The sequence below is a fragment of the Natator depressus genome, chromosome 10 (assembly GCF_965152275.1).
Source record: "Natator depressus isolate rNatDep1 chromosome 10, rNatDep2.hap1, whole genome shotgun sequence".
Taxonomy (NCBI): domain Eukaryota; kingdom Metazoa; phylum Chordata; order Testudines; family Cheloniidae; genus Natator; species Natator depressus.
In genome coordinates, this window is record NC_134243.1 from 34,555,011 (window position 1) to 34,581,696 (window position 26,686).

Sequence of the window (26,686 nt, forward strand, 5' to 3'; positions counted from 1 at the left end):
AGGGAACTGGGCGTGGGTGGTCCAGCCTAGTGATTGAAGCAGAAGTCAGGAGCCAGGAATAGAAGCCCAGGGTCAGAGGCAAAGGCCAAATGCCAGAGCCAGAGCAAGGAATCGCAGATGAGGGTTGGAGCTAGGGTTGCCAGCTTTCCACTCACACAAAACCAAACACCCTTGCCCCACCCCTCCTCCAAGGCCCTGTCCATGTCCCACCCCTTCTCCAAGGCATTGACCCCCCTGCTCACTCCCTCCCTGCTCCCTCTCACTCGCTCTCCCCACCCTCACTCACTCACTCATTTTCACTGGGCTGGCTCAGGGGTCTGGGCTGCGGGAGCGGGTTAGGGCTTCGCCTGGGGGGTGCGGGCTCCGGGGTGAGGCTAGAAATGAGGAGTTCAGAGTGTGGGAGGGGGCTCCAGGCTGAGGCAGTGGGTTGGGATGTGAGAGGGGGTGAGGGCTCTGGCTGGGAGTGCGGGCTCTGGGGTGGGGCCAGGGATGAGGGATTTGGGCTGTAGGAGGGGGCTCTGGGTTGGGGCTGAGGGGTTCAGAATGTGGGAGGGGGCTCTGGGCTGGGCCAGGGGGTTGGGGTGTGTGTGGGGGGTTGAGTGCTCTGGCTGGGGGTGCAGGCTATGATGTGGGGGTGGGGCTGCGGATGAGGGATTTGAGCTGTAGGAGAGGCCTCTGGGTTGGGGGGGTGGAGCCAAGGGGTTCAGAGTACGGGAGGGGGCTCAGGGCTGAGGCAGGGGTTGAGGTGAGTGAGAAGGTGAGGGTGGGGAGAGCGAGTGACAGAGGAATTGGATCAGATGTGTGTTTGACACTGAGTGAGGATCCTCTTGTGAGTTAAAATTCTGATAACAATTGTGTTCCCCTGTCGTGTTGTAATGCTGTGAAATGTACAGTACAAGTATTTGCTGTAACCTTCCTCCTGGAAGCCACAATACTGTATTGGGCCACTAGATAACAGAAGATGCAGGGCAATCCAGAGGACAGGATATCCAACTGGGAGTCAGGAGACATGGGTTCTATTCCTACCTCCATCGCTAATTTGCTCTGTGACCTCGGGCAAATCATTCCCCTGTCTCTGCCTCAGTTTCCCATCCCACCCTTTGTCTGTATAGATTGTAAGAACTTCAGGGCAAGGACTGTCTGTGCAAAACCTAACACAATGGAGTCTTCTCTATGTGCTGCTGTAGTGCCTATAAATAGTATGGCTAGGAGCCCCAGTCAGAGCCAAGGGTCCCACTGTGCTAGGTACTGTGCAAACGCAAATCAAAAAGATAATTACAATGAATGTAGGAAATACTTCTCCCTCGGGGTTGATCTGTAATGGTCCCTTGTAATTCACATGCAATGTCACCACTGCTCTCCAGATAGTTCAGCAAAGTGTTTGATCCCACCCATCATGTTGGGCTGTTGTTACTTGGTAACATGCTGCCTCACCCCAGGGCATAGATGGGAACTGAGTAGCTGAAGCAGATTTCAGAGAGGGGTTCGCTACAGAATGAGGATGAAAAACAGCAAGATCCCAATGCACTGGGCAAATGTGATCCTATTGATTAGGCAGGCAAAGCGGTGGAGCCATAAGAGGGGGCTGCCATTTAAAGAAAGAAAGGAGGTATCACGTGCAGGCCCCCTAGCCCAGCTGGATCTGGAGCACATCCTTGGCTTGCATGGGGCTGAACACTAGCTCTGTATTGTACTCTCCTAAGCGAGAGGATCTGAAGCTTTCAGCCTGACTGCAAATGAAAGGAAACCCCTGAAGATGGACTTCAAGCAGGGATGGAAAAATTGGCCTGTGCTAGTCCCCTTAAATCTGCCTTCCTCCCTCCTTGCCCTGTTCCTTGTCTCCTTGGCAACGGTCTGGTAGGAAAAAGGCTGGGGGAGGCAGATTTATTGGAGTTAATCCCAAATTCATGTTGAAGCTCTGACGAGAGGCTGGAAAAGAGGAAAGGGGCTACAGTAAAAGATGCAGCCTGTTCCCAAAGACAGAGGGAGACCTCTCTTTCCCCTCCCAGGATGTTAAACTATGAGACAACACAGAGATCTAATACTGGACTGGTCATTTCATTCCCTGCTGCCCCACACCTGAGAGCAGGTGCAGCCTCTGTTCCACATCCCTTCCCGCCTTCAGGAACAGAGCACACAGACTGGAAAGAACTCTCCTGAAAAGCGGAGCAATGGCCACTTACAAACGGGACTCTTCCAACTAAAGGGAGAGCAGCTCTCACCTGGACTGTAGTGAACACACACTTATGTGCATACAGGCTGGATCTATTATTGCTGACAGGCATGGGAGAGAGCCATGTTTTCTACCCTGAAGGGTCAGGACTCCAGTCACATTTGTGTGTGGTCTAAAGCATATGGATTGGTTACACACACACTGCCCCTGATGTGTTGACCTTTGCCTGCAATACCTTCATCACTCCTAAGGCAGATGTGCCATTTCATGGTACCTGGTTGCAGATGGAGTAGGTGCTGCTAGGTCAACATCTAGAAGATTGGATGTAGAACAAAAATCCTACCAGTGCCCATAGGAAATTAACAGACATCCACCACCGCGTTAACTGACGTGTTCCTGCTCACACCCATGGATCCTGCCTGTGAGTCACCAGGCAAACCAATGACTAAATTTCTCTGGCTCCTCCCACTTTGATCAGCTGCATGAGTGACTGAGTGTGATCTCATGCCCCAAAGACCGGCACAGTGCCTAGGTGTGTAACTATCACCTGGGAAGGCAGAGTTCACAATCTCCCAAGTTGCTGCCAAAATGGTCAGTCTCATCCCTTCTTTTTAATGTATCTCAGCAGCCTGCATTACACATGACAATCTCCCTTGCCTTATTGGGGTTTCTGTCAGGCTGTTGTACATGAAGCACCGGAAGGATATTAAATAGTACCAAACTGTTAGTAGAGAGGCATTTGCAGACAATCCGGGGAGACCCACAGCCTATCATTGCAGGTTCAACTTGGTGTCATCGGGTCACCCACTGTGCTGCAGGATCCTGGCAGTGGCCAGGAGAGAAAAGGATATGGCTGGACGTTCTCCCCCAGCTGGCTTAGAAGAGTAACACATTGGTTCTTCTGGGCTGCAGCTATTTACACTGCAACGTTGAGTTTGGGGCTTGCTAAACTGGTGCCTGTAAGCTGAACGCCAAATCCTTCAGATCCTCCCAGGACTCACTTCTCTCTGCTGGTTGTGGCCAATGAAATGTCATCATGATGGTGGGAAACTAACTGAAAGGGTTGGGAGGCTGCAGTGATCAGGTGAGTGTGAAGGGAGGAGGAAGGGTGGCTGAACCTTTTCACTAACCCCTGGAGAGAGAAACCCCAGTTGCCCAGTAAGTTATTCAGTGGAAAATGGTTACACGGCTGCCTAGATGTACGGATGTGGATTAGATGAGGTGACCCACCTGTGAACCCTTCCAACCCAAAGGATTCTATGATCCCCAGGCTGGGCCTGTTTATCTTTTCCTGGAATGCTGCAGATCTGTCCCAGCCTGTAGATCTCAAAGGAGCAGGACCAGACCTAGTCACCATTTGAATGGGAGTCTTCTAGGAACAAGCCTAGTATTATGACAGGAAGTAGCACTGATGACTCAGTAGATAACACTCTTCCCCATGAATCAGTGCAGCCTGGACCCAAACTCCATCCCAGTGCTAAGGAGGTGCTGGGCTATGGAAGATGCTGTCTTTCAGAGCAGATATAAAACCCAGGTTCTGGCAGGTGATCCGGGGCATTTCTATGTGAAAGCAATGGTATTAATCCTGGCGCCCTAGGGATATACCATGCCTTCCGCCTTTTCAAAAGGAAGCAAGAGGCAATCTAGCACTGCAATGTGTGTGGGAAAGGGGAGAAAGGGGTGCAAAACTTTGTCTGGGATTTTTTGTTGTTGCTAGAAATAGGCAAAAATCACTCCTGACTATAAGTCCAAATATTGTGTCAAGAGAACTTTCGGTCAGATACAGAACACTACTGTGACCTCAGTGTTTGTGTCACTCCTCTTTTCTCTTCTTGCTGCATTCTCCACTTTTCCATCTAGTTTGGAACAACCCAGGGTTGTGAGTTCAATCCTTGAGGGGGCCATTTAGGGATCTGGGGCAAAAATTGGGGATTGATCCTGCTTTGAGCAGGGGGTTGGACTAGATGACCTCCTGAGGTCCCTTCCAACCCTGATATTCTATAATTCTATGATCTTCTCTTCAGTCTTTTCCAGTGCCCATCCTTGCCCTCAAGCAAACTTTTCTATATTGTCTCACTGGTTTTAAAATACCTTTTATTAACGTAATTCTTTGCTTTTCAAGATCTCCTTTGTTTGGGATTTCTTCCTCCTCAATTTATTCATCTTGCATTTTCTCTCTCTGCATTATTATCCCTCTTCCCTCACTTTCTCTCTCCTTGCTCCTCTCTCTTTCCCCCCCCCTCCCCAGAATTAACTGGTCTTGGGACTAGGACAGCTCCTATATCACTCTCCAGATGCAGGTGTTGAGGCTGTCTGAGACAGTGATTAGGTAACAGGATGAATGTACAGGCATCACCCTTCAAATACTGGTGAGACAACAGATCTGAAGAATTACCATTATCCTACCTAAATTATCCCTGCCTTGTCAACTGGCTACTCTATATTCTTATTTGTATATAGAGTTGCTATGCTCTACACTAGAAGTGGCTACCTTTCAGGGGTGGGTGTAAAGGAATTCCTGTAATTAAACACTGTGTAAGTGGCTTTGTGATCTTTCTGAAGAAGAGACACTATATAGGTGTCTAGCACTGTTATTACCTACTGGAGGCTGTTATGGTCCCCTTGAGCCTCATTATTCCATAGATTCCACCTCTTCTTTTCTCTGCCTGAGCTGTTTTCCTTTGTCTTCTTTGTGTCAGTGTAAGGAGCTACACAGAATCACCTTCTCTCCCTCTCTGATAACAAGCAATGTCAACAAGCATCTTCCTTTTTCCTCTGCCTTGGCATTTGATGGACTCTCTTGGTGTATTGAGCGACATGATGAAATGTACCAAGGAGGTTGCTGAGGAAAAGAAAACACCATCAAAACCTCAGTAGTAACCAATTAATGCAAGCCAACTTCCTTCTGATCCAGCTATTAAAGTAAGACGACGAGAGCAAAAGCCAAGGGAAGAGAAACCCCCTTACTGTCAGACATGCTACCCAAAAGCCAGATCGTACTTGATCAACAGGAATAAGAAAGTAGGTCAGCAAGGAATTCATTATAGACGCAAGCAGGGCTGGTTTAGGGACCTGTGCTAGCCACAACAGGCTCTTGTTAAACAACTCTTGAAGAGTGGGGCTGTTCCTAGCCAGGCATGCAGTGACAGCAGTACCTGGTGTCATCGTCCATGCCTCCAAATGCCCCCCCCACACACACCTCCGGCCCCTTCATTCGCACTCTGGCATCGCTTATTGCTTGGATTGCAACTGACCCCTAGGGAAAGACTAAATGGCTCAAGGTTTTGGTAATGGGCCACTGGGAGGGATCCACAAATGGATTTAGCATTGCAACACTAAGCGGCACGAAGCCCTAACTTTTAGGTGCCTAGAAAATCCCAACCCCCTCCAGTGTAACAATACCCCAAACTTCAGCTCTGCCCATGTTCCCACTACAAGTTAAAAACATTGACACCCAGAAAGAGAAAGTGAAGGAGAATAAGAAAGGTAGGGGGAGGCGTGGAGACATACACAGAGCCCCCCAGCGGGGGAGGGGCGGGGGGCACACAGAGGCCCTAGCGTGCTAGGAGAGGGGAATGTGGGACATACCATCTCTGACATAAGGAAGGGGGCAAGGATGCGTTGCGGGAAATCCCTGAACTAGAGGGGGCTGGGAGGGTGGCACAGGAAACATGTGTGGGAGTACAAGGGATGCAAGCAGCCCCTGCAGTGCACAACAAGAAGCATCACCTACAGAAGCAATGAAATGTGCGATTCCCCACAGTTCAGGAACAAACCATACCGATGTGTAGAAAGAATAGTAAATATGGCAGGTGACCAGCTTAACAGTGAAATCCTTGCTGATCTTAAACACAAAAAAGAAGCTTACAAGAAGTGGAAGTTCGGACAAATCACCAGGAAAGAGTATAAAAATATTGCTCGGGCATGCAGGAGTGAAATTAGGAAGGCTAAATCACACTTGGAGTTGCAGCTAGCAAGCGATGCTAAGAGTAACAAGGGTTTCTTCAAGTATGTTAGCAACAAGAAGAAAGTCAAGGAAAGTGTATCAATGAATGAGGGAGGCAACCTTGTGACAGAGGATGCGGAAAAAGCTAATATACTCAATGCTTTTTTTGCCTCTGTCTTCACAAACAAGGTCAGCTCCCAGACTACTGCACTGGGCAGCACAGCATGGGGAGGAGGTGACCAGCCCTCTGTGGAGAAAGAAGTGGTTCAGGACTATTTAGAAAAGCTGGACGAGCACAATCCATGGGGCCGGATGCATCCGAGAGTGCTAAAGGAGTTGGCGGATGTGATTGCAGAGCCATTGGCCGTTATCTTTGAAAACTCATAGTGATCGGGGGAGGTCCCAGACGACTGGAAAAAGGCTAATGTAGTGCCCATCTTTAAAAAAGGGAAGGAGGAGGATCCGGGGAACTACAGGCCAGTCAGCCTCACCTCAGTCCCTGGAAAAATCATGGAGCAGGTCCTCAAGGAATCAATTCTGAAGCACTTAGAGGAGAAGAAAGTGATCAGGAACAGTCAGCATGGATTCACCAAGGGAAAGTCATGCCTGACTAACCTAATTGCCTTCTATGACAAGATAACTGGCTCTGTCGATGAGGGAAAAGCAGTGGACGTGTTATTCCTTGACTTAGCAAAGCTTTTGATACGTTCTTCCACAGTATTCTTGCCAGCAAGTTAAAGAAGTATGGACTGGATGAATGCACTATAAGGTGGATAGAAAGCTGGCTAGATCATCAGGCTCAATGGGTAATGATCAAAGGCTCGATGTCTAGTTGGCAGCTGGTATCAAGCGGAGTGCCCCAAAGGTCGGTCCTGGGGCCGGTTTTGTTCAATATCTTCATTAACGATCAGGGGGATGGTGTGGATTGCACCCTCAGCAAGTTTGCAGATGACACTAAACTGGGAGGAGTGGTAGATACGCTGGAGGGTAGGGATAGGATACAGAGGGACCTAAACAAATTAGAGGATTGGGCCAAAAGAAATCTGATGAGGTTCAACAGGGACAAGTGCAGAGTCCTGCACTTAGGACAGAAGAATCGCATGCACCGCTACAGACTTGGGACCAGGGCCGGCTCTAGGCACCAGCAAAACAAGCAGGTGCTTGGGGCGGCACATTTCTAGGGGTGGCATTTCAGCACCAGCCATGCCGCCCCTAGAAATGTGCCCTCGCTGCCCCAGCTCGCCTCCGCTCCCTCCCCTGAGTGCACCGCCGCCTCTCTGCTTCTCCCCCCGTCCCTTCCAGGCTTGCCGCGCGTGAAACAGCTGTTTTGTTGAGCAAGCCTGGGAGAGAGGGAGGAGAAGCCGAGTGGCAGTGCGCTCGGGGGAGGCGGCAGTGGTGGAGCGGAGGTGAGCTGGGGAGGGGAGCGGTTCCTCTACCCCCCCCATTACTTCCTGCACTCCCCCCCCCACACTCACTCCCCTCTGCTCTGCCTGCTCCCCTGAATGCGCTGCCTCTCCCTCGCCTGAGAGGGAGGGGGAGACGCGGAGTGGCGGCGTGTTCAGGGGAGCAGGCGGAGCAGAGGTGAGCTAGGGCTGGGGGTTGCGGGATGGGAGCCGCAGGAAGCAATGTGGGGGGGGGAAATGCGGCACGTGGGGATTTGGGGAAGGGGCGGAGTTGGGGCGGAGTTAGGGGCAGGGGGGCACGGAAAAAAGTGGGGGCGGTCAAAAAATTTTTTTGCTTGGGGCGGCAAAAATCCTAGAGCCAGCCCTGCTTGGGTCCGAGCAGCTAGGCAGCAGTTCTGCAGAAAAGGACTTAGGGGTTACAGTGGACGAGAAGCTGGGTATGAGTCAACAGTGTGTCCTTGTTGCCAAGAAGGTTAACGGCGTTTTGGGCTGTATAAGTAGGAGCATTGCCAGCAGATCGAGGGACATGATCATTCCCCTCTATTCGGCATTGGTGAGGCCTCATCTGGAGTACTGTGTCCACTTTTGGGCCCCACACTACAAAAAGGATGTGGAAAAATTGGAAAGTGTCCAGTGAATGGCAACAAAAAAGATTAGGGGGCTGGAGCACATGACTTATGAGGAGAGGCTGAGGGAACTGAGATTGTTTAGTCTGCAGAAGAGAAGAATGAGGGGGGATTTGATAGCTGCTTTCAACTACCTGAAAGGGGGTTCCAAAGAGGATGGATCTAGACTCTTTTCAGTGGTAGCAGATGACAGAACGAGGAGTAATGGTCTCAAGTTGCAGCGTGGGAGGTTTAGGTTGGATAATAGGAAAAACTTTTTCACTAGGAGGGTGGTGAAGCACTGGAATGGGTTACCTAGGGAAGTGGTGGAATCTCCTTCCTTAGAGATTTTTAAGGCCCGGCTTGACAAAGGCCTGGCTGGGATGATTTAGTTGGGGATTGGTCGTGCTTTGAGCTCCTGAGGTCCCTTCCAACCCTGATATTCTATGATTCTATGATAATCTGCAGCAACTTCATGTACCCTAGTCCTGGAGTCCCCATTAGGGTGACCAGATGTCCCAATTTTATAGGGACAGTCTCGCTATTCAGGGCTTTGTCTTATATAGGTGCTTATAACCCCCACCTCCCAGCCCAATTTTTCGCATTTGCTAGCTGGTCACCCTGGTCTCCACCCAGCCCTGTTGAGGCCCCTGAAGCCTGCTCAGCAGCTACTTCTGCTATTCCAGTGCCAGAGCTTTTCCCTTGCCAAAACTCACAAGTCTCTAACCTACCCAGAAGCACCAGCTAGATCAAGAGAGAGAGCAATAGGAAGAAAGAATGGAAATCACAGGTGCCAACTTTTTTCTTTCCGGGTGGGTGCTCCACCCCCATTCTGTCCCTTCCCCCAAGGCCCCACCCTCACGTCACCTCTTCCTGCCCTGGCTCTGCCCCCTCCTTCCAGCATCTTCTGCCCACCACAGAACAGCTGATCAGCAGGGCCCACCAAACAGCTGATTGGTAGGTGGTTGGTGGGTGCTCAGCACCCACTATTTTTTTCCATGGGTGCTCCAACCCCAGAGCACCCATAGAGTCAGCACTTATGCTGGAAATGATTTTAAAAATAAAACCCATCATCAGCACAGAAAGCAATGCCATGTAACAGGATTGCAGGGTTTGAGTCTTGCCTGTAGTTAGCTCTGCATTTGCTCACCTGGTGAACTTTAAGAACAGACAGTTCTTGCAATACAATTGTGTCGTCATTTTCTCTTCAAAATCACTGCAAAGACGAGGCCTCAAAGGGCCAGTTTCAGCAGAGGGGCGAATGAGTATTGTGCTGATAATCCAGTGAGTCTACTGGTTATAACTGAAGGGATTCTGGCAGGTGCTAGGAAAAGGTTTTCCCATAGGTCATTCCACCCTGATTCTCCACTGCCTTGTAACATGTGTTGTCACCTACACCTGTGCAACAATGGGGGTAAGCTGTAGGCCTTTAATTTCCTTCAAGTATGTGTTGTGAAATAGAACAGGGAGGTCTTCCTGCTTTGGAGGAGATGTTTGTTTCTAAACTGGGGCAGCAGGATTTCTATCTTGCCAGCATTAGTAAAAGCTCTTCTGCCTGCATCCTTGAACGTATTTAGGCTCCTAATTTGCATGCAAGTTAGGACCTTAAATACCTTTGTGGATCTGGGCTTTAATGCCAAATCCTGACCTTTTCTCTGTGGCTCAGAGGAGTCCCCTAGTTGTGGAACAGGGGCAGTTCCCCTGCCTGAACAGGGGAGCTATTGGAGCAGCACAGGCCTCAAAGAAGGATCCATGATGGCTACCTACACCCTAATCTGCTGAGGGGAGTCCTGGAAGTTAAATTGGCTCCCATGCAAACGGTCTGAAGTTAATAGGGGTGCCCAAAATAGGTATCCACACATACAGCCTCTTTGAAAAATGTATTTAGTGTATATTTTAAGTATTTTATTGGGGTTCTTTATACACCAAGGTAATCAAACCAGGGATGATGAGGGAATTGGAGTGAGAGGATGGAGGGCAGGAGAGACAGAGAGATGAAGAGTGTGGGGGGGGCACTGTAAGGATCAGAAGAATGGAGGTTGGGGAAAGACAACTGAAGGCATTAAAAACTATTACAGAGAGGTGGCATTAGTGAGCTAGCAGCGTGTTGGGACTGATGCTGAAAGACGGGTGCTGTGACATCCGGAGGACTGCAGGAAAAACCCAGAGGCTCAGGTGTGTTCTTGTTGACCTCCTCCCCTCAGCTGCCTTGTTGCTACTTCAGCTTTCTAGTGGAGCTACACCAGCTTCCCCCAGCCAAGCCCCCAGCTCTTCTGCGTGTGGCAGCTGTCATAAGTCATGACCTTGGCCCTGAGCAGGTCCCTTGGTTCTGTTGCAGGGGTGAGCAGACATGGTTGACTAGCCTCTGTTGCTACAGTCCTAGTTATCACTGACATATTTACAGTGTAGACAATGTATGGGCCTGGGCAAAACTAAAAAAAGTCAGTTATCTTCAGTAGGTCATTTATCTGGCCCTTAATAATGCATATGGCAACGAGGGGCAGACACTTTGTGACAGTAAAACCAGTGCTGAGCTGGAGCTGGTTCGCACCGGTTTCCGCGAACCGGTTGTTAAATTTTGAAGCCGGTTTAGAACCGGTTGTTAAAGGGGTGGGCAGACTCTGACCTGTGGGCCACATCCAACCCGCAGAACCGTCCTGTCCGGCCCGCCTGAGCTCTCGGCTGGGGAGGCTCCCCTGAGAACCCCTTTTTAATTTTTACTTACCGGTGGCGCTCCGGGTCTTCGGCGGCACGTCGGCAGCGGGTCCTTCAGTTCCGCCGAAGACCTGGAGCGACTGAAGGACCTACCACCGAAGTGCTGCCGAAGGCCCAGAGCGAGTGAAGGAACCGGTTCTTCAGCTTTTGGCAGTTCATCACTGAGTAAAACCTATTCTTACCATCCTTGCCCTTTGCCTCAGAGAAGAATGCTGCTGTGCCAAATGTTTGGACGTCAAAGGTAAAAGGCAAAGCAAAAAAAGAGGGTTCTGCACTTGTTTTTTAACTTCATGATGTATGAAGGACTGAAAAGATTTTTTTTCTAAATTTGTATTTTACAGGGGAAACTGGAGTGTAGTTTAACCCTACACGACTCTGTAGATGACTGTTGAAATGACATCACAGATCCCAAGGAAGAAGAATGAAAGGGAAGTGATTTTTATTCAGACTTTCACAATTGTTTTTGTTCATGCCCATTTAGCACAAATAACTAAGGAACACTAAGGAGAAAATCTCTCTCTAAAGAGTCAATACCTCACTTCTTCGATTGAGGGCTGAGAGAGCTCTTGGTCCACTTCTCTGAGCCTCTCCAGCAAAATTAGGGAAGATCTGACTTGAAATTGGTGTTGTTGAAGGGAAAAAAAGAAGAAAATCCACAAACCTTTCAGGCTTTCTTCATGCACCATAAAAATGGACACATTCTTTTTTTCTCCTTTGCAGGTCATTTTTAATGACCAGCTGGTGTTGCTCTCATCTGCTGGGTCTCCCTGACCTTCTTTCTGCTTTTAACACACTGAATCATTTACATTCTGTGCAAGTGGGCTGAATTTTATCTTGTTTCATGGCACTAAAATCAAAACCCTTGGCAAACCCAATGCCAAAATAATGGGGTTTCCATGGCTCCCCAGACTGACATGCAATTGGAAGCTGAGTGCTGAAACAGATTTGTACTGGGAAGAAGTGTTTTCTGTGGACTGAAATATACAACCTGGAGCGTTTGTAAACAAACAACTCATTGGAATAACAAACTGTGATAATAAGATTAGTCCTTCAATGGTCACCATGGTAACCTATCTTCTGAAAATGCTGCTATAATATCTTGATTTAATGATCATTGAAATAAATGGCAGCTTGAGGCGATTCAGACCATTAAATACTCTTGTAAACGTGGTTCACAGCTCAGTTCAGCCTCACCTTTAATGGATCCTAATATTCTGCCATGCAATACACAGATTAATTCTTTGGCAAATGAGGAATACTGCTAAAGGATTTCTTTTACAAGCAGCTCAGCCATGCCTTAATCAGAGCATGGCTGCAGTTGGGGCAAGTCTCTTTGTTGTATCATGGTTGAATATTGTGACAAAATCTGGTTTCTGTGCTTTTTCTGCTGCCACTTAAAGGCCCAAAGACTCCTTCCACACCATGGACTCAATCATGTTTTTGAACCAGTTTGAGATGCACTTCCTGGTAACATGGCTTAAACATGTGGTGGCCCAGGCATAAGTTACAAAAACTGGCCAAATTCTGCAAACTGAACTCATAGTAGTAGCCACAAGAAATGCCATACTGCATCAAGACAGTGATCTAGGTAATCCAGTACTCTGGCTGACCAGTGGCCAAAACCAGATGATTCAGAGGACGGTGCAAGAAAACCCATAGTAGACAATTGTGGAATAACCAGCCATAAGTGGTGTGACAGCGGTAGCAATTTCCTGCAATATCTTTGAAAAACCTTATTATCTTTCAGAGTAGCAGCCGTGTTAGTCTGTATTTGCAAAAAGGAGTACTTGTGGCACCTTAGAGACTAACCAATTTATTTGAGCATAAGCTGTAGCTCACGAAAGCTTATGCTCAAATAAATTGGTTAGTCTCTAAGGGCCACAAGTACTCCTTTTCTTATTATCTTTGGAGTCCATTATAGTAAATGCAAAAGTTACATATTATTATGGGCCAGGATGGTCCTATATTGAACAATACGGCAGACAAGAATAATTTTTTAGACAAATATGTGAAAGTTGGATTTCCTGGGAACTAGCTAGGAGGAGGTGAATGGAAATTCACAGTTCTCCTCACCCCAGTTATGCAAAAATCCAGCCATTTGAAGCTATGCCCTAAAGAACGGACTGATGTCTTCTGATTACCTGTTCCTGGAATCTGAAGATCAAAGGCTCAGGTCTGTAAGATGGAAAAACTAACCCGTGCATGGATGTGCTTGTCCTGAACTGAAGGTGTTATGAGCTTGTATGAGCCTGGAGGACTGACTCCTACCAGAGACCCTGCTGGAGTTGGAGTGGTCTCTGGTAAACTTATTAGCATGTGTGTAGGTTCTCTTATTATTTTTAATGTTCTCTCTGTAGTGCTTTCACATTAAGAATAAATGTGCTTACTTAGAAAGAGCTGTGTGATAATTTATAACTGTGGTCAATTATGAAGAGAGGGAGAAAAATGTGGGCGCTGGCCTGCTTAGGCCCTCTGGCTTGCTGGGAGTAATAGTGTAGACAGGGAACTGTGCAGCCTGGAAAAAACCTGTTCCGGAGAGAGAGAAACATGGCTCTCCCCCTTAGAGAAGTAACAGCAGAGGAGCCAGGAGTCCAGAGTGGGTTCCCTTGCTAGGCCACAAAGGGGGAATACAGGTGCAGTTGCTCTGAATTGTGACAAGGGGAGCTCCATCAGTCATGCCCTGCAGCAGGAGGGTTTATATCCCTTCTGTTTTGTTAAATCCTCTCATGTTACTGTGGGTGGTCTCATTATCAGTGTAAGTATATAGCCCTTCCTGGAGTCCTGCTAAGCTCTTGGCCTCAATTATATCTTGTGGCAGTGAGTTCCACTGACTAATTCTGCACAGTGAAATATTTGGGCACAGGTCACTCCAGCCAGCTGTAGCCAGCAGAACAGCCCCTATGGAAGCACCCCACTCGGGGGGGGGGGCTACCCCTTCACTTGGGGATGGGAAGTGACCAGCCCAAGCAAAGGTGAGGTGGCAGCCCCCTTTAGCCCAGCAAAGGAAGGGGGGGAGGGGTGGGTGATGGGAAAGGCGGGACTGAGCTCACGTCACGCGCAGCTCGGGGAACTGGCCTCCCACGCAGCCCGCCCATGCACAGTGCCAGGTAATCGCCTCACTGTCCTTTACCAACATGGCGGCCGAGGCACACCGCCCGCACTCGTGCGCACTGCGTCACGCCCCGACCGGCGGCCCCGCTTCCGCCCCTGTCGATTTCGGATTGGTCAGGCCGCCGGCAACCCGGCCAGCCTCGTTGTGAGTCCATAGGTCGCTTCCGGCGGGGAGGGGCGGAGGCCGCCGTGCCCCCAGAGGCGGAGAGGAAGCGAGGAGGAAGGATGCGCCTGGTGCGGGAGCGGCGGTGACTGCGGGGCCAGAGGCAGCGAGGGGGGCTTCGTGCGGGGACAGCAGAGCGCATCGGTCGGGCAGAGAGGCGAGGGCCACCGGCACCGGGATACAGCCCCTCACCCCGGCCAGGGAGGGACACAGGCCTCCCCAACCCCGATATAGCCCCCCAGCCGCAACTCAAGGGGCCAGGCCTCTCTCGCAGGTTACAAACCCTTCAGCCAGGGAGGGACACGGGCCTCCTCCCCTTACAGCCCACAATCGCCACTGAGGGGAACAGCCCCTCCCCACGCCAGGGAGGGACACGAGCCTTTCCCTCCCCGGCCCCGGATACAGCCCCCTCCAGAAAGGGACACAGGCTCTCCCCCCAGGATACAGCCCCCCCCACAACCGCCATTGAGGGAGCAATTAATCCCCGCCCCCTGATACAGCTCCTCTCCCCTGCCAGGAAGGGACCGAGGCCTTTCCCTCTTGCGATACAGTCTTTACTGGGGGGGGGTAATAGGCCTCCCCCAATACAGACCTCCCTGCCACTGAGGGGAACAGGCCTCTCCCTCCAGGTTACAGATCTCTCATCCAGGGAGGGACACCGGCCTTTCCCCCCAGGAGGAGGAACACACTCCCACCTTCTTTATTGCACACCCCCCCTTCCTTGACACGGTCCTTCAACCACAGAAAGGGCTATAAGAACTGTATTCCTTCCCCACACACGCGCACAACCCTAGTAAGGGCACAGGTCTCCCTACATCACTGACTGCCCCCCTCTCTACAGAAAAAAACCAACCTCAGGGCGGGCCTTGGGATATAAGACTTCCCCCTGCACCAACAAGAATAGGCAGGTCCCCACCCCAAGACAGGGGCATTGGCCTCTGACTTGTTCTCCTCTCCCAAAGAAAAAAGAAGACGAGGCTTTTAGGTGTCTCCCTGTTTTAATTTAATAATTGCTGTACTCCTGTGGAGGGGAGAACTTTTAATGATTCTGTAACTGGCTCTCTTGGGCTGATGGGTTGCTGAGGCTGTGTGTGGGACAAGAGAGGAAGTGTGGGTTTTAGTGTTATTTTTAGGGAGTACTAGGGGGTAGGTTATTTTTAGTTGAATGGATGGGGAAGACCTGATAAAACTGCCTCTGACCATGACATGAACTGAGTGAGAAAGCCATACCTAAGAACCAAATCACCTGAAACGCCTCCGAAATCACCATGGTAAGTGAGAGCAACATTGGCCAGTGTGAAACACAAATGCAAGGGGTGGGTGTATGGTTTGCCCTGTATGAGTACCCCAAGAGCGAGTGGGGTACTAGGTCCTGGGTTGCTGTGAATGGATTCAGGCAAAGTGGAGGATAGTGTACCTGTATGGGGATGTGCATGTACCTGCCTGCAAGGGAATTAACTGCCACTGGCATGCTTGTGTTTCAAAGGGTGAGTATTGATACAGTACACTGTCAAAATGGCTCTTCTTGGGATGGAGAGGTGAAGTGTTTAAAATTGGGCTGTGTTAAAGGTGGAGCATGGATATAGGACACAACCAGAATAGTAGCCTGTAACAAAAAACCTTGTAAGGAGCGAGCACTATAGAAATGCCCCTTTTTTCTGCTTGATCAACTGATGCTAATATCAGTCCATTCTTACGGCAGGATGTCTTGTCGGTATACCAGATAAAATACTCTTTCCCCATGTGTGACACATGACTGCTAGGTGTGATGCTCTGTCCCCCTCGTGTGGCACTTAGACCACCTAAAGTATTGGTTCTCAACCTATTTACCATGGTGGGCCGCCTATGCAGCTCTTTCTGTTTTATGCCTGAGAATGTTGCATGGGCTGCAGCAATGTGCTAATTGGGCTGCAAGTTGGCCATGGGTTGAGAACAACTGACTTAGAGATTAATGAGTCTGCTAAGGCCTTAGCTAAAAGCCAAGTGGTTTTAGCTCCCGCAGTAGAAACTCATACACTAAACTTCAGAGGTCCCAGGTTTGATCCTGTCATTATTACATATGCACCTGCTAAAGTATTCAAAAATGCATTCTAAAAATAAACTAAACCGTATGGTCTAAATTCGGCAATTGGGTTCACACTAATAGATTCTTGTGACCACACAGAGCTTTGGGCTATGGTCCATGCATGCAGATCCTGTTGCAGAATCAGCCTCAAGTTGGGATTTTTCTTGTAAGCAATTGCTCACAGATACTTAATGTTTGTCTTTTACTTTCACAAGGACTGTATAAAAGCAGATTCTTCTTACTCGGCAAATCTAGCATATATTCAGAATTGTACTGCTTTCTTTAGTGAAAACAATAAGTTTGCATTATTCATTGCTTAGTTGTCAAACGCTATGGAAGAGTGAAATGGGTTCTTTCCTTCCCATGCATCATAATGTAACAGAAATATTAACCAAGTTCCAGGTATTAGGCTGCCATTGTTCTGCATTTTGCTTTGTCCCTGTGATAATCCTATAGCATTTAATGGCGCTGCAAAAATATAACATAGTTTGACCTACAGGCCTCCATTCCTGGTGATGTTGGGCAAAAAAACCCCCAAAACCCAGCTTGAGTTTAAGCCTACAGTAAGTTTGTGAGGCTGACTGTTAGGGGTAAAAATATTCTGTTCAAGTTCTTACATTGTCCTCATCACTGTGTTATTGAAATGGCTTCCAGTAGTGCATTAAATGACATTGCTGGCATCTATCATGGCTAGTTCTTTCGTTCCTCTCTCTGGCAGAAAACTGCATGAGGACTTTTTTTAATGTATGGGGTGCTGTCATTGCGTTGCAAAGACAAGCTCAAAGAAGTATACCTTGAACTTACATGGTAAGTAGTGAGATTTGAGGTAGTTTTTTGATCCTGTAGGGGTTCATTCAACTATCGTGGACCAGCTTCTGGGAAAGCTCTGTCTGTTGCACACAAGCTTTATCCTTGCCATAGAAAGTTCCACAGTACCATAGGTGTGGAGTTCTCAACCACAGTTCTCGTCCTCAAACTTTAGGCAATCTCTTAGACATCCTGAGTCCCATGTCTTTGAGTACCTTGAAGAAAAGACCTGAACTTTTGAATTAGATGTGATTAGTTTATGAGGAGATGGTGTAGTGAGCCCAGAACAGGTTTGATGTCTTTATTATAGCCTGGTTTTGCTGAGGAGGCTTGCTGCTGCTTCATTTTGCACTTGTTGTAGTTTACTGAGAACATGCCCAAGTAAACTTCAACGCTATACTCCCTTTGGGAGGTGACAAAGGTGTGTATTACCAAGGAAAGATCCTGATTCACCAGGATGGGATGTGGTCTTCTAGCTAGCTGTACATGGTAGAACATGTTGCTTGTGGATGTGGCTCTATTAGTGCTTAGCATAAGTGAGGGGTACCGGAGCACTCCTAAACTGCAAACGGACGTGACCAGTTGTGGATGTACATTTTGCAGCCATGGGGCATCCTCCTCTGGCTGAAACATCTCAAAATTGTTTTCCTGTGCCAACCAAACCAACATGACCTCGGTTTTGCTTGAGTTTAAGTTCAACCAACTATTTTTCATTCATAAGATGATCTCAGCCAAGCATTGGGATAATGATGTGATAATAATGGAGTCATATGAATGGATAGATGTCACTTGTGTATTGTTGGCATTTGAGCCCATGATGTTTCATCAGTTCTCCTGTTGATTCCATGTAAATGAAGAATAAGACCAGAAAGAGAGTTGATCGTGCAACTTTGGAAGTGAGGGATCTGATGGCAGAGGGTTCTACATCACTGACATTTGTGTGCATCTCTCCAGGAAGAACTCTGATCTTTTCAGTACATTCCCCATGACCCTTGTCTCCTCTCTCAGGTGAAAGCAGTATTTCATGACTTTCTGCCAGACTTCAAGATGTCTACTTGTAAGCTGAGCACATGTAATCTGAGATCAGTAAGGCACCATAAACGTGGAACTCTACAATGTCATTTTTCAGAGTAGAACTGTCACTTAATAGGCGAACAAGTGGACTCGCCATTAAATTAATAGCTAAATACATCTAAAACAAACAAAAATAGTACTGCCCACAGTGGCTACCCAGCCTGGGGAAATCTCTGCTTCCGGAGGTTGGATAAATATCATAGCTGTATTTTTAAGAGGTGGAGTAGTCTTATGATCATTTACTTCTCTTTAGCATGCATAGCTACAGTTTTTCAGGTTTCATGCTTCAGGGTATAAACTAATCATCCCAGGTGTCAGAAGGGAATTCTCCCCTTCACATGCATGCAGAATTATGCATTTGACTAGATGTATTACAGCTTTGTTTTCCTTTTTTCTGAATCATCAAATATTTGCTGCTGGGGGCAGGATACTTATTATGAGGGTCATGATAAGGCATGGTAAAGCCTGTTTATAACTATTAACTTAAGATTTTCCTTATATTCCTACTTTGTGTATTATTTCATTTATGTAGTACTCAGCTTTGTGTCACATCTATTCCCACCCAAAAAAAGGCCTTGGGAAAAGTGGTGGAGAGATGCTGTACCACATAATGGAAACAGACATAAGTAAATATATTCCCCTGCTAACATACATCCTAATGAAAATAGGTTACTTAATTGAGGTTTAGTTGGATTGAAATGGAAGGAAATAGGGCCAAGAATGGTCATTCTTAAAGCTATTTTTCTCAAATGTGTTTTAATTTTTTTTTTAAATGGGCAGGAAATATGGGAATTTCAAGGTGCAGAACAACTTCCACAGTGTAGTACCCTTCATAGCCAGTGGGAGAAACTGAATTCATGCAGTCAGTTCAGAAATACTCTTCAAAGTCTCATAGAGCAAATGCTAACGTAGCTAGACCTAATTCTGTTAATGGCTTTAAAAACTAACTGTACCAATTTAAAGTAGTTTTGCTATTTCATCGGTAACTCATCAGTGAGCAATACTGCTGCATTCTGAACTGCAAGCGATAAAACAGCTCTACCAAGAGCTCTTTTAAACAACTAAAAAATAAAGCTGTTGTGGTGGTGTTGTGAGGTGGTCACAGGACAAACAAATGGGTAGAGCATATAACGTAACTTGAAAATAATTATTGTACCATAGGCTTTCAGTCCTTGAATGTTAATCCCACATCAGTGACACAAAATTGTCCATCGGAACTAATTGATTTCTATCTTCTTTCCAGTTACACCAGCAAAGTCAGATGATTGCTGAAATAGCAGTCAAAGTCAATTATATTAAAAGTAACTTGGGTCCAGCATGATAGAAACAGTCAACTGAACCCAAACTAAAACCCGTGCAAGATCATTCATGATCCTGACAAGTGCAGTTTTAACTCAGGTTGGATCCAACCCAGGATCTTAGTGCATTTGTCTTAGAAAATACATTATTTTTTTTAGCATTTATTATGCATGAAACACCATAGTACTAGAACATCTCTTCAAGCATCAAATTATGACATTTGACTGACCAAAAATGACAGTTTGGGGTGCTCTACTGGGCACTGCCCTGTGATATACCAAAGTGTGATTCCGGGTCCTCTGCTTATGTGGGCAGGAGTGTAGAGGGGGATGTACCTTGGATCCTTTAGCACTGTTGTGCTAAAGGAACAGTGTTGTCTGGTAAGTGTATTTTGGGTTGTTTTAAGAACAAAACAGTGAAGGTGGGGGGACTTCCTCCCGGAAAACCTGTTTTCTCTTCCATCACCACCTGCTTTAAATACCTCACATCAGCCCATCCTTTCAGTCAGAGGACTGGAGGAAGGTTGTCCAAAAATACATTGGTGCCAGTCCTTGTTTGCTTCAAAGTGACGTGAAGCACTCCCTCACTTTAGGCTGGTCTACACTAATGCTGTAAGTTGATCTAAGTTACGTTAGTTCAGGTACATAAGTTACATAACTGAAGTTGATGTAACTTAGGTCAACTTACAGCGGTGTCTACATCGCACTATGTCGACAGGAGCCGCTCTTCTGCCAACATAGCTTCTGCCTCTCGGAGAGGCATGTCTTCACCAGACTCGCTAAATCGACACCACTGCATCCCTCGCAGCAGTGCTGATTTAGCTGATAGTGTAGCTATGGCATTCATTTTTGGAGCAGAGAACTAAGTTCTGTGCTGCTGCTACTAGACGCCAACAGGACATAGAGAAGTAGGAAGTATACAGTGCAAGCAGCATCAGCATGCAAGTAAACGAAGAATGCCTACATAAAACAGGGGTGCATAGGATAACATACCACAGCTTGTAGAAATCAAAATGGACACTAACTGTTTGAACCTTTTTCCTAAGCTTTGCAGAGCAGGGATCTGTGTGTGTATTTGTGCATGCTATAAAATAACCTTCCAATTGTTTCTGCAACCATATGTGCTATCACTTCCTCCTTTTAAGTAAAAAACTTACTCTGCAGAAATTGGCTGTGACTTAAGCCCCACATTTGCCAGGGGATGCTGCCTGATTGCCCCTGGCAAGTAAATGTTAAGTCCTGGCTATTTTGGTCCCTGTCCAGTCTTGCTGGCCAGCTATACGTTATTTTGTTATATAACTACCGAGGAAACCTGCTGCTGTACTGAGGTAGCCTACAATTGTTGCATAAACAGTGGGCTGCTTTCTGTGTCTTAAAATTTTTCATATTTTAAATCCCTTAGGTCATACATAACCTTAAAAAGAGAGCCTTTTTTTAAACCAGTCTAAGACAATGTGGTCTAGTGGATTGACCAAACAAGTCTAGGAGCTTTAGAGTTCTAGCCCCAGTTCTAAAGCGTTACTTCCTTTTTTGACCTTTGGCAAGTCATTTAACTTTTTGTACCTCTATAGCCCCATTTTAACAGATGAGGGAAATACTCCATGAAGATTGAGACTTAACTAATTAATGGTTGTAAAGTGGTTTGTATATAAAGTTAAATTCCACTTACCTGACTAATTTATACCTGTTCAGTGCTGCAACAAGATTATCTTGTAGACGTGTCCCAGAATGCATCGTTCCATGATGCGACAGAACTGGCTAGCTGGCTATGTCTGATACAATGCAAACTTTGTCAAAATTCTGCCCTGGAATAGGATAAGGCTGTGAGTTTACAGGCACACAAGTTAATTTTGGAAAGCTAGAGGAAAAGAGGATCAGAACTGAGATTGCAATGGAAAATTAGCTTCAACCTTAACTAGCGGATGGCACATTTATGTAAACTGAGCTTATTCATTGTATCGCTCCATTCCACCGCACAAGCTCACTGTCCTTTCCATCACCATCTATTTTAGAGACTCCCTGCAGCTTCCCCTAATCTTCCTCTGCCAGGGGTTCTGTGCACCCCTTGTTCCCCCTCCTCCTATACCAGGTTCCCCCATTCTCCCCCCATACCAGCTGCTCTGGTGCACTTCTATTCCCCTCTGTGGCTGGGACTCTCTCCCATTCCCCCATCTCCCACAGCAGGGGTTACCCCCATTCTGTCTGTTTTGTAATGTGGTATTTTTTGATTGTTTCATCTGACTAATTCCAGAATTCCAGGGAATGTTCTAGGCATTAGTGGCCAGAACCCTATTGATTTTGGGGAAAATTAGTAAACCAAAAGGAGGGAAATGGAGGAAATGTGAAGCCCCTGCCATCTGTTTAGCACCACCACAGCCTTAAAGCACCTCTGCATTTGAAATGCCCGTCAAGTTAAGTATAAGGTCTTCACAAGCTCTGCCATCATTAAGAAGCTACCATCTCTTCATAATAAAAGCTTTTACTTTTAAAATAAGTTCACTATCTCTATAGTGCCATAGGCATGCTTTGTGAAAATGAAGCAAGGAGTCAAGTTCAATTGGCATGAGAAACATAATGCAAGTAAATGCTCAGTGTATAGAACAAGAGGCATGGTCAAAAAATTAGGAAAAAATTACTTCAAACCGAGAGAGGAGTTTTAAAGTACTTTTATAATAATCATGATTAAGGCTAGTCATTTGTCATGTTAAGTTATATAAAAACTTATGGTTTGTTCATGAAAGGTCAGGGAAGAAGAGAACTGTTAATTTTAAGGAAAGCAGTCATGATTATGTAGTGAAAGTTAAATATTCTTTATTTGGTATTCAACTAATAGTGTAATGTCACTTAAAATCAGTATCCCTGTTAAGCCAGCAGGTATCCTGCAACAGCAGCAGCAACCCCTGCAAATTAGTCCAAATGTGGGTTTCTGCTCTCATCGCCTCAAGTACATCCCTGAGATTAACTTGGCAGTTCTCTCTGTTCTCATAAATTAGTTCAGCTGTTTACCACCTCATCCACAGACCTCCTCTGCCAAAACAAAACTCTCAGAATGTCAGTTATACATCTGTTGTACTGAGAATTTTGCTTCATAACTTTTTTTAATGGTTTGCTGAATTGACCATTCCAACCAATGATGTGTTTTAGGATTGTGGAGTTAGCAGTCTGGCTGAGAGAGACACTCAAAAAAAAAAAAAAATGCTCATTCAGGTAATACCATCCAAGAAGCAACTTGATCAGCTGTGCATGCTTTGCTATTTCTTTCTGCAAATTTGAGTTCGATGTTCAAGTGGGTCCTCAAATAAGAGACAGTCTGTTCTCTGAAACACCTGCACTGATGCAAATGTCCTTCTCTTAGAATCCTTGAGTAGATGAGCATGTTAAATTTGTTAGGAAAGTGGATTCTACTCACAAGATACCTTTATTTCTAGCTCTTTTCTTTATGAGGTGCTGGGAAAGTGGGATTGTCTTAAAGACCTATTTAAATTAAGCAATAAAATTATCCAAGTGTCTGATTCTCATTAATTATCCTTAAGGAAGGGAAAGGAAGCCTTTTCTTCTCCTCACTCCACTAAAAGTCTCTCCTATAGTCTCTTTGAACAGAGCCTCCACAAATTATAGGTCCCCTTTTCAAGCCCCACAGGCACTTCTTTGTCTAAGAGCTTGTCTACACTACAGAGCTTTTGCTGGTATGCTGATGTAGCCCCTTAGTAGAGATGCAACATACGCTGGCAGGCGGAGTTCTTTGGCTGGCCTAGCTAGACCGCCTCTCCAAAAGACATTAGCTTTGCTGACAGAAGCATTCTTCTGTCTGCGTAGTTGCACCTACCCCAGGTGTTATGCCAGCACAGCTAATGTCAGCTAAAGGGGTGATTAGTCAACTCTGCTAGCTGACGTAGCTACACTGACAAAACTTTGTAGTATAGACTAACAATTTCTGTCTTTCAAAATTTTCTGAGACCTTTGACTTACGCTCCAATTCTTTGTTTCAACCTCCCCATATTTGTGGCAATATCTACATGTTCGTAGATGCCTGCATCCATTTTGGTGATTTGTTCTACTAGTTCTTCTGTGTTTCTAAGATTTTTTAATTGTGGCTTGAATTTCATTCTTCATGGATTTTAGTTCAGGAGCAACTTCTTTGTGTCACTTTTGTGGAAAGGGCATGTTTGTCTTTTTCCAATTGATTTTGTGTACTGGCTGATTAGAGAGCCAAATCCAAGTATTGGCAACAGGTGACTTCTGCATCTTATCAGAAAAGTTTTTAAATTTTGGAGGATCTGTCTGACACTTTAAGTAGAACTTGTTTTTTTTCTCCCCTTTTATTTATTTATTGCACCTTCTAAAATAAGAGTTTAACAGTCTAACAAAAGAAGAATTTGCTCTTTTGTTGTAGCAACATCAGAAGACAAGTAAATACTTTCTTCTTGTAGATTGAAGATGGCTTGGACAAAATTCAGCAAGGTTCTCTCTCCTTGAGCAGTCAGGCTTTGACAGGAGTGTTGAGAGCAACTTTTCCAGACCTTCAAAGCAGGTTCCTCAAAATACTGTTTTTCCCTTTTTCCTTTTCCATTTCTTTGCTTGGGGGGTGGGGGAGAGGGTGTTTTCAGAGTTTTCAGCAGTTCCTGTTGCTAGGGGAAGGAGAATCGAGTTCTTTGCAGCTGCTGCTGCTCCATGATGTTTTGGGGTGAGGTAGAAATAACACGATTCAGTGGCTGAAAATTGAAGCTTAGACATATTCAGACTGGAAATAAAGCATACACTTTTAATAGTGAAAGTAATTAACCATTGGAACAATTTATCAAGGGTCGTGGTGGGTTCTTGGTCACTGATTATTTTTAAATCAAGATTGGTTAGAATTATTTTGGGAAAGTTCTATGGGCCAGTGTTTACGCAGGAGGTCAGACAATGGTCACTTCTCACCTTGGAATCTGAGTCTGAGATGCTCCATAGCAAGGACTCTCCTACTCTTATGACTGGAAGTCCCCAAGTTTCAAGCTCCCCTCTGTGGGCAGCTGCAGGATCAGGAGAGTGAGGTTGATCTCTGTGCTGGGGGAGAAAAAGGAAACTGCCTTGCAGGAGCTTTTCCCCAAGGCTCTGGCATCTGCTTGTTGCTTCTCAGTGGTGGTGATCAAGTGGTGGACTGGAGTGCATCAATTCAGGCTGATCCATACCTAGTCATATATTGGCCACTTTGTTATACTTCCTGTTCCTCTAGTTCAGGGCTTCTCAAACGGGGGTTGAGGTTATTACGTGGGGGGTCGCAAGCTGTCAACTCCACACATGGTGGGGCTCAGGCTGACAGCCACAGCCCCTCCAGCCCAGCTCCACCCCCAACCCCCTTTGCCACCAGCATTTAAAAGTGTTAAATATTTTTTTAAAAAAAATTAATTTATAAGGAGGGTTGCACTTAGAGGCTTGCTGTGTTAAAGGGGTTGCCCATACAAAAAGTTTGAGAACCCTGCTCTAGTTGAAATGTGGGAGGTCAGCCCTTCACTTGTACATGCATTATACACATAGTGGGTCCCATCTGCAACTGAAGGAGGATTCAGGTGAATGAGTCCTTCTGTATTTAAAGGGATATTTCCATGGCATTTTTTCTTTGCTTCATCAGTGAACTAGGTACTTATTCTGATTTTGCTGCTCTTGGAACAAATTTTTACAAAAAGAGGAAATAGATGTTTTCCTTGGTAGAGCTCCTCCCATAAGGTGAGGTGGTAGCCATCTTGGGGCTTAATATTAGCCACCAACTCCCTGTATATCATCTCAAGACTCTTACTTGGGGCAGGAGTTAAATTAAACAGCCTTAGCATTCCTTGTTCATCCTTTCTCTGACACCCCTCCTCTGCAAAACCATGGTACCGTAATAGTATTATTATTTATCTTGTACCAACTTCTGTAGAAATAAATTAAGTGCAGCCAACGTGTCTGTACAAGTCATAGAACTCTCAATTCCTGCCCAGAGGATCTTACAATCTAAACATTCCAGTCTGTAGTTCTGTGCCAATAGTGCTCTGTGTGTGGCAGCGTGACAAGAGCTTCTGCCCAAGGTGGTAGATTTGACTCTTAACAGGAATGGATGCCAGAGAACTACCTGGAGAATGTGAAATTGGGATTCCCAGATGCAATTAAAGCTTCAGCATTCATTGCCTTTTGCAAGCTGAGTTGATCAGATACTGGATTGTGCTTAAATTGGCAGTTCTCTTCAGGGGAATGTGCTGTACTGTCAGTTTCTTCTTCTATTCAATTTCTATTTGTATTAATGGAAAGCTTTATCTAGTAAATAGGTAGGTGTGTATTTTTAGGGCTCTGTAGGCTTGGATTACAATGAAATGCAAATTAGAGTCCTTGTTTGCTTGTTACTGTGAGAACTGTTTGTGTTGTGTGTTCAGCCAACTTATTTTTTGTCTGTGTAGCTCTCAGTTCAGATTTGTGTTTGCAAAATTGTAGGCTCTAAAGTGTTCAGACTCGTGCTCTTGAAAACGCACTAAAGCAGATTGTACAGTTTGGTACAGGTAGGCAAATGTGATACTGTTAACTCTTCTGCCACCCTCAGACTCTGAACAAAAGAGAGATGCAGCTACTACAGTAGAATAGCTCATTAGAGAGAATCTTCTTTAAAAGCAGTTTAAAATGTGATGTCTTTGTGCTGATGAGGAGGTGGAGCAGCGTTCTGTTTTGAATGTTCAGTCAAAAGCTTTACACACACAAAAATGCTCAGCTGCTGATGACTTTAAATACAAAGCTGGGGGAGTGAGTTTGTTGCGATTCCTCACCTAATTCACATTGTGTGTTGTCAGTCTGCATTGTTCATATAATCTTCTGTGCCAATTGTGGTGGTTCTTCGGAAAAACAAAGATTCCAGACTTTACATTAAAAATCCTTTTTCAATGGCCAAAATATTGGCGATCTTCGGATACATGATGATCTTTGGATACTCTGAACCATTCTTCCCCTTTCTGTTGAATATGGTTTCCTGCCTCTGAGAACATTCACTTATTTATTCACTCAAAATTCCAATGGACTTGATAAGCTAGAAATGGAAACTGGTTGTACACATTTGTTTGGCCTGTTGTGTGATCTTGTTTGTGCATTTTAGATGTGCTTATCTAGGTAAAGGGGAAATGATCTCAAGCTGTGGTGACTGACTTCTATCACAGATTGACTTCCTATATTAACCTTTCTTTTTTTTTTTATAGCACCCAGAAGTGTGCTCTGATGCTTTACAGGACAAATAGACAAGGTTCCTGTCTCCAGGATCTTTCCATTCTTATTTTAGGTCTGATACAATGATTTGGGGTAACAAGTAGTAGGGAGGATGTGCAATGA

The 26,686-nt window shown here is 46.0% G+C and overlaps 1 protein-coding gene across 3 annotated transcripts in view; it reads left to right on the forward strand.

The window, feature by feature from the left end:
- Positions 1 to 14,151: 14,151 nt before the first annotated feature.
- Positions 14,152 to 26,686, forward strand: part of XPO6 (exportin 6) — a 115,534-nt gene continuing 102,999 nt past the window's right edge. For all 3 annotated transcript variants that reach the window (XM_074965708.1, XM_074965707.1, XM_074965706.1), the window contains exon 1: positions 14,152 to 15,387. In XM_074965708.1, coding sequence (XP_074821809.1) covers positions 15,385 to 15,387 — 3 coding nt within the window. In that variant the 5' untranslated portion in view covers positions 14,152 to 15,384. The remainder of the gene's footprint in view (positions 15,388 to 26,686) is intronic.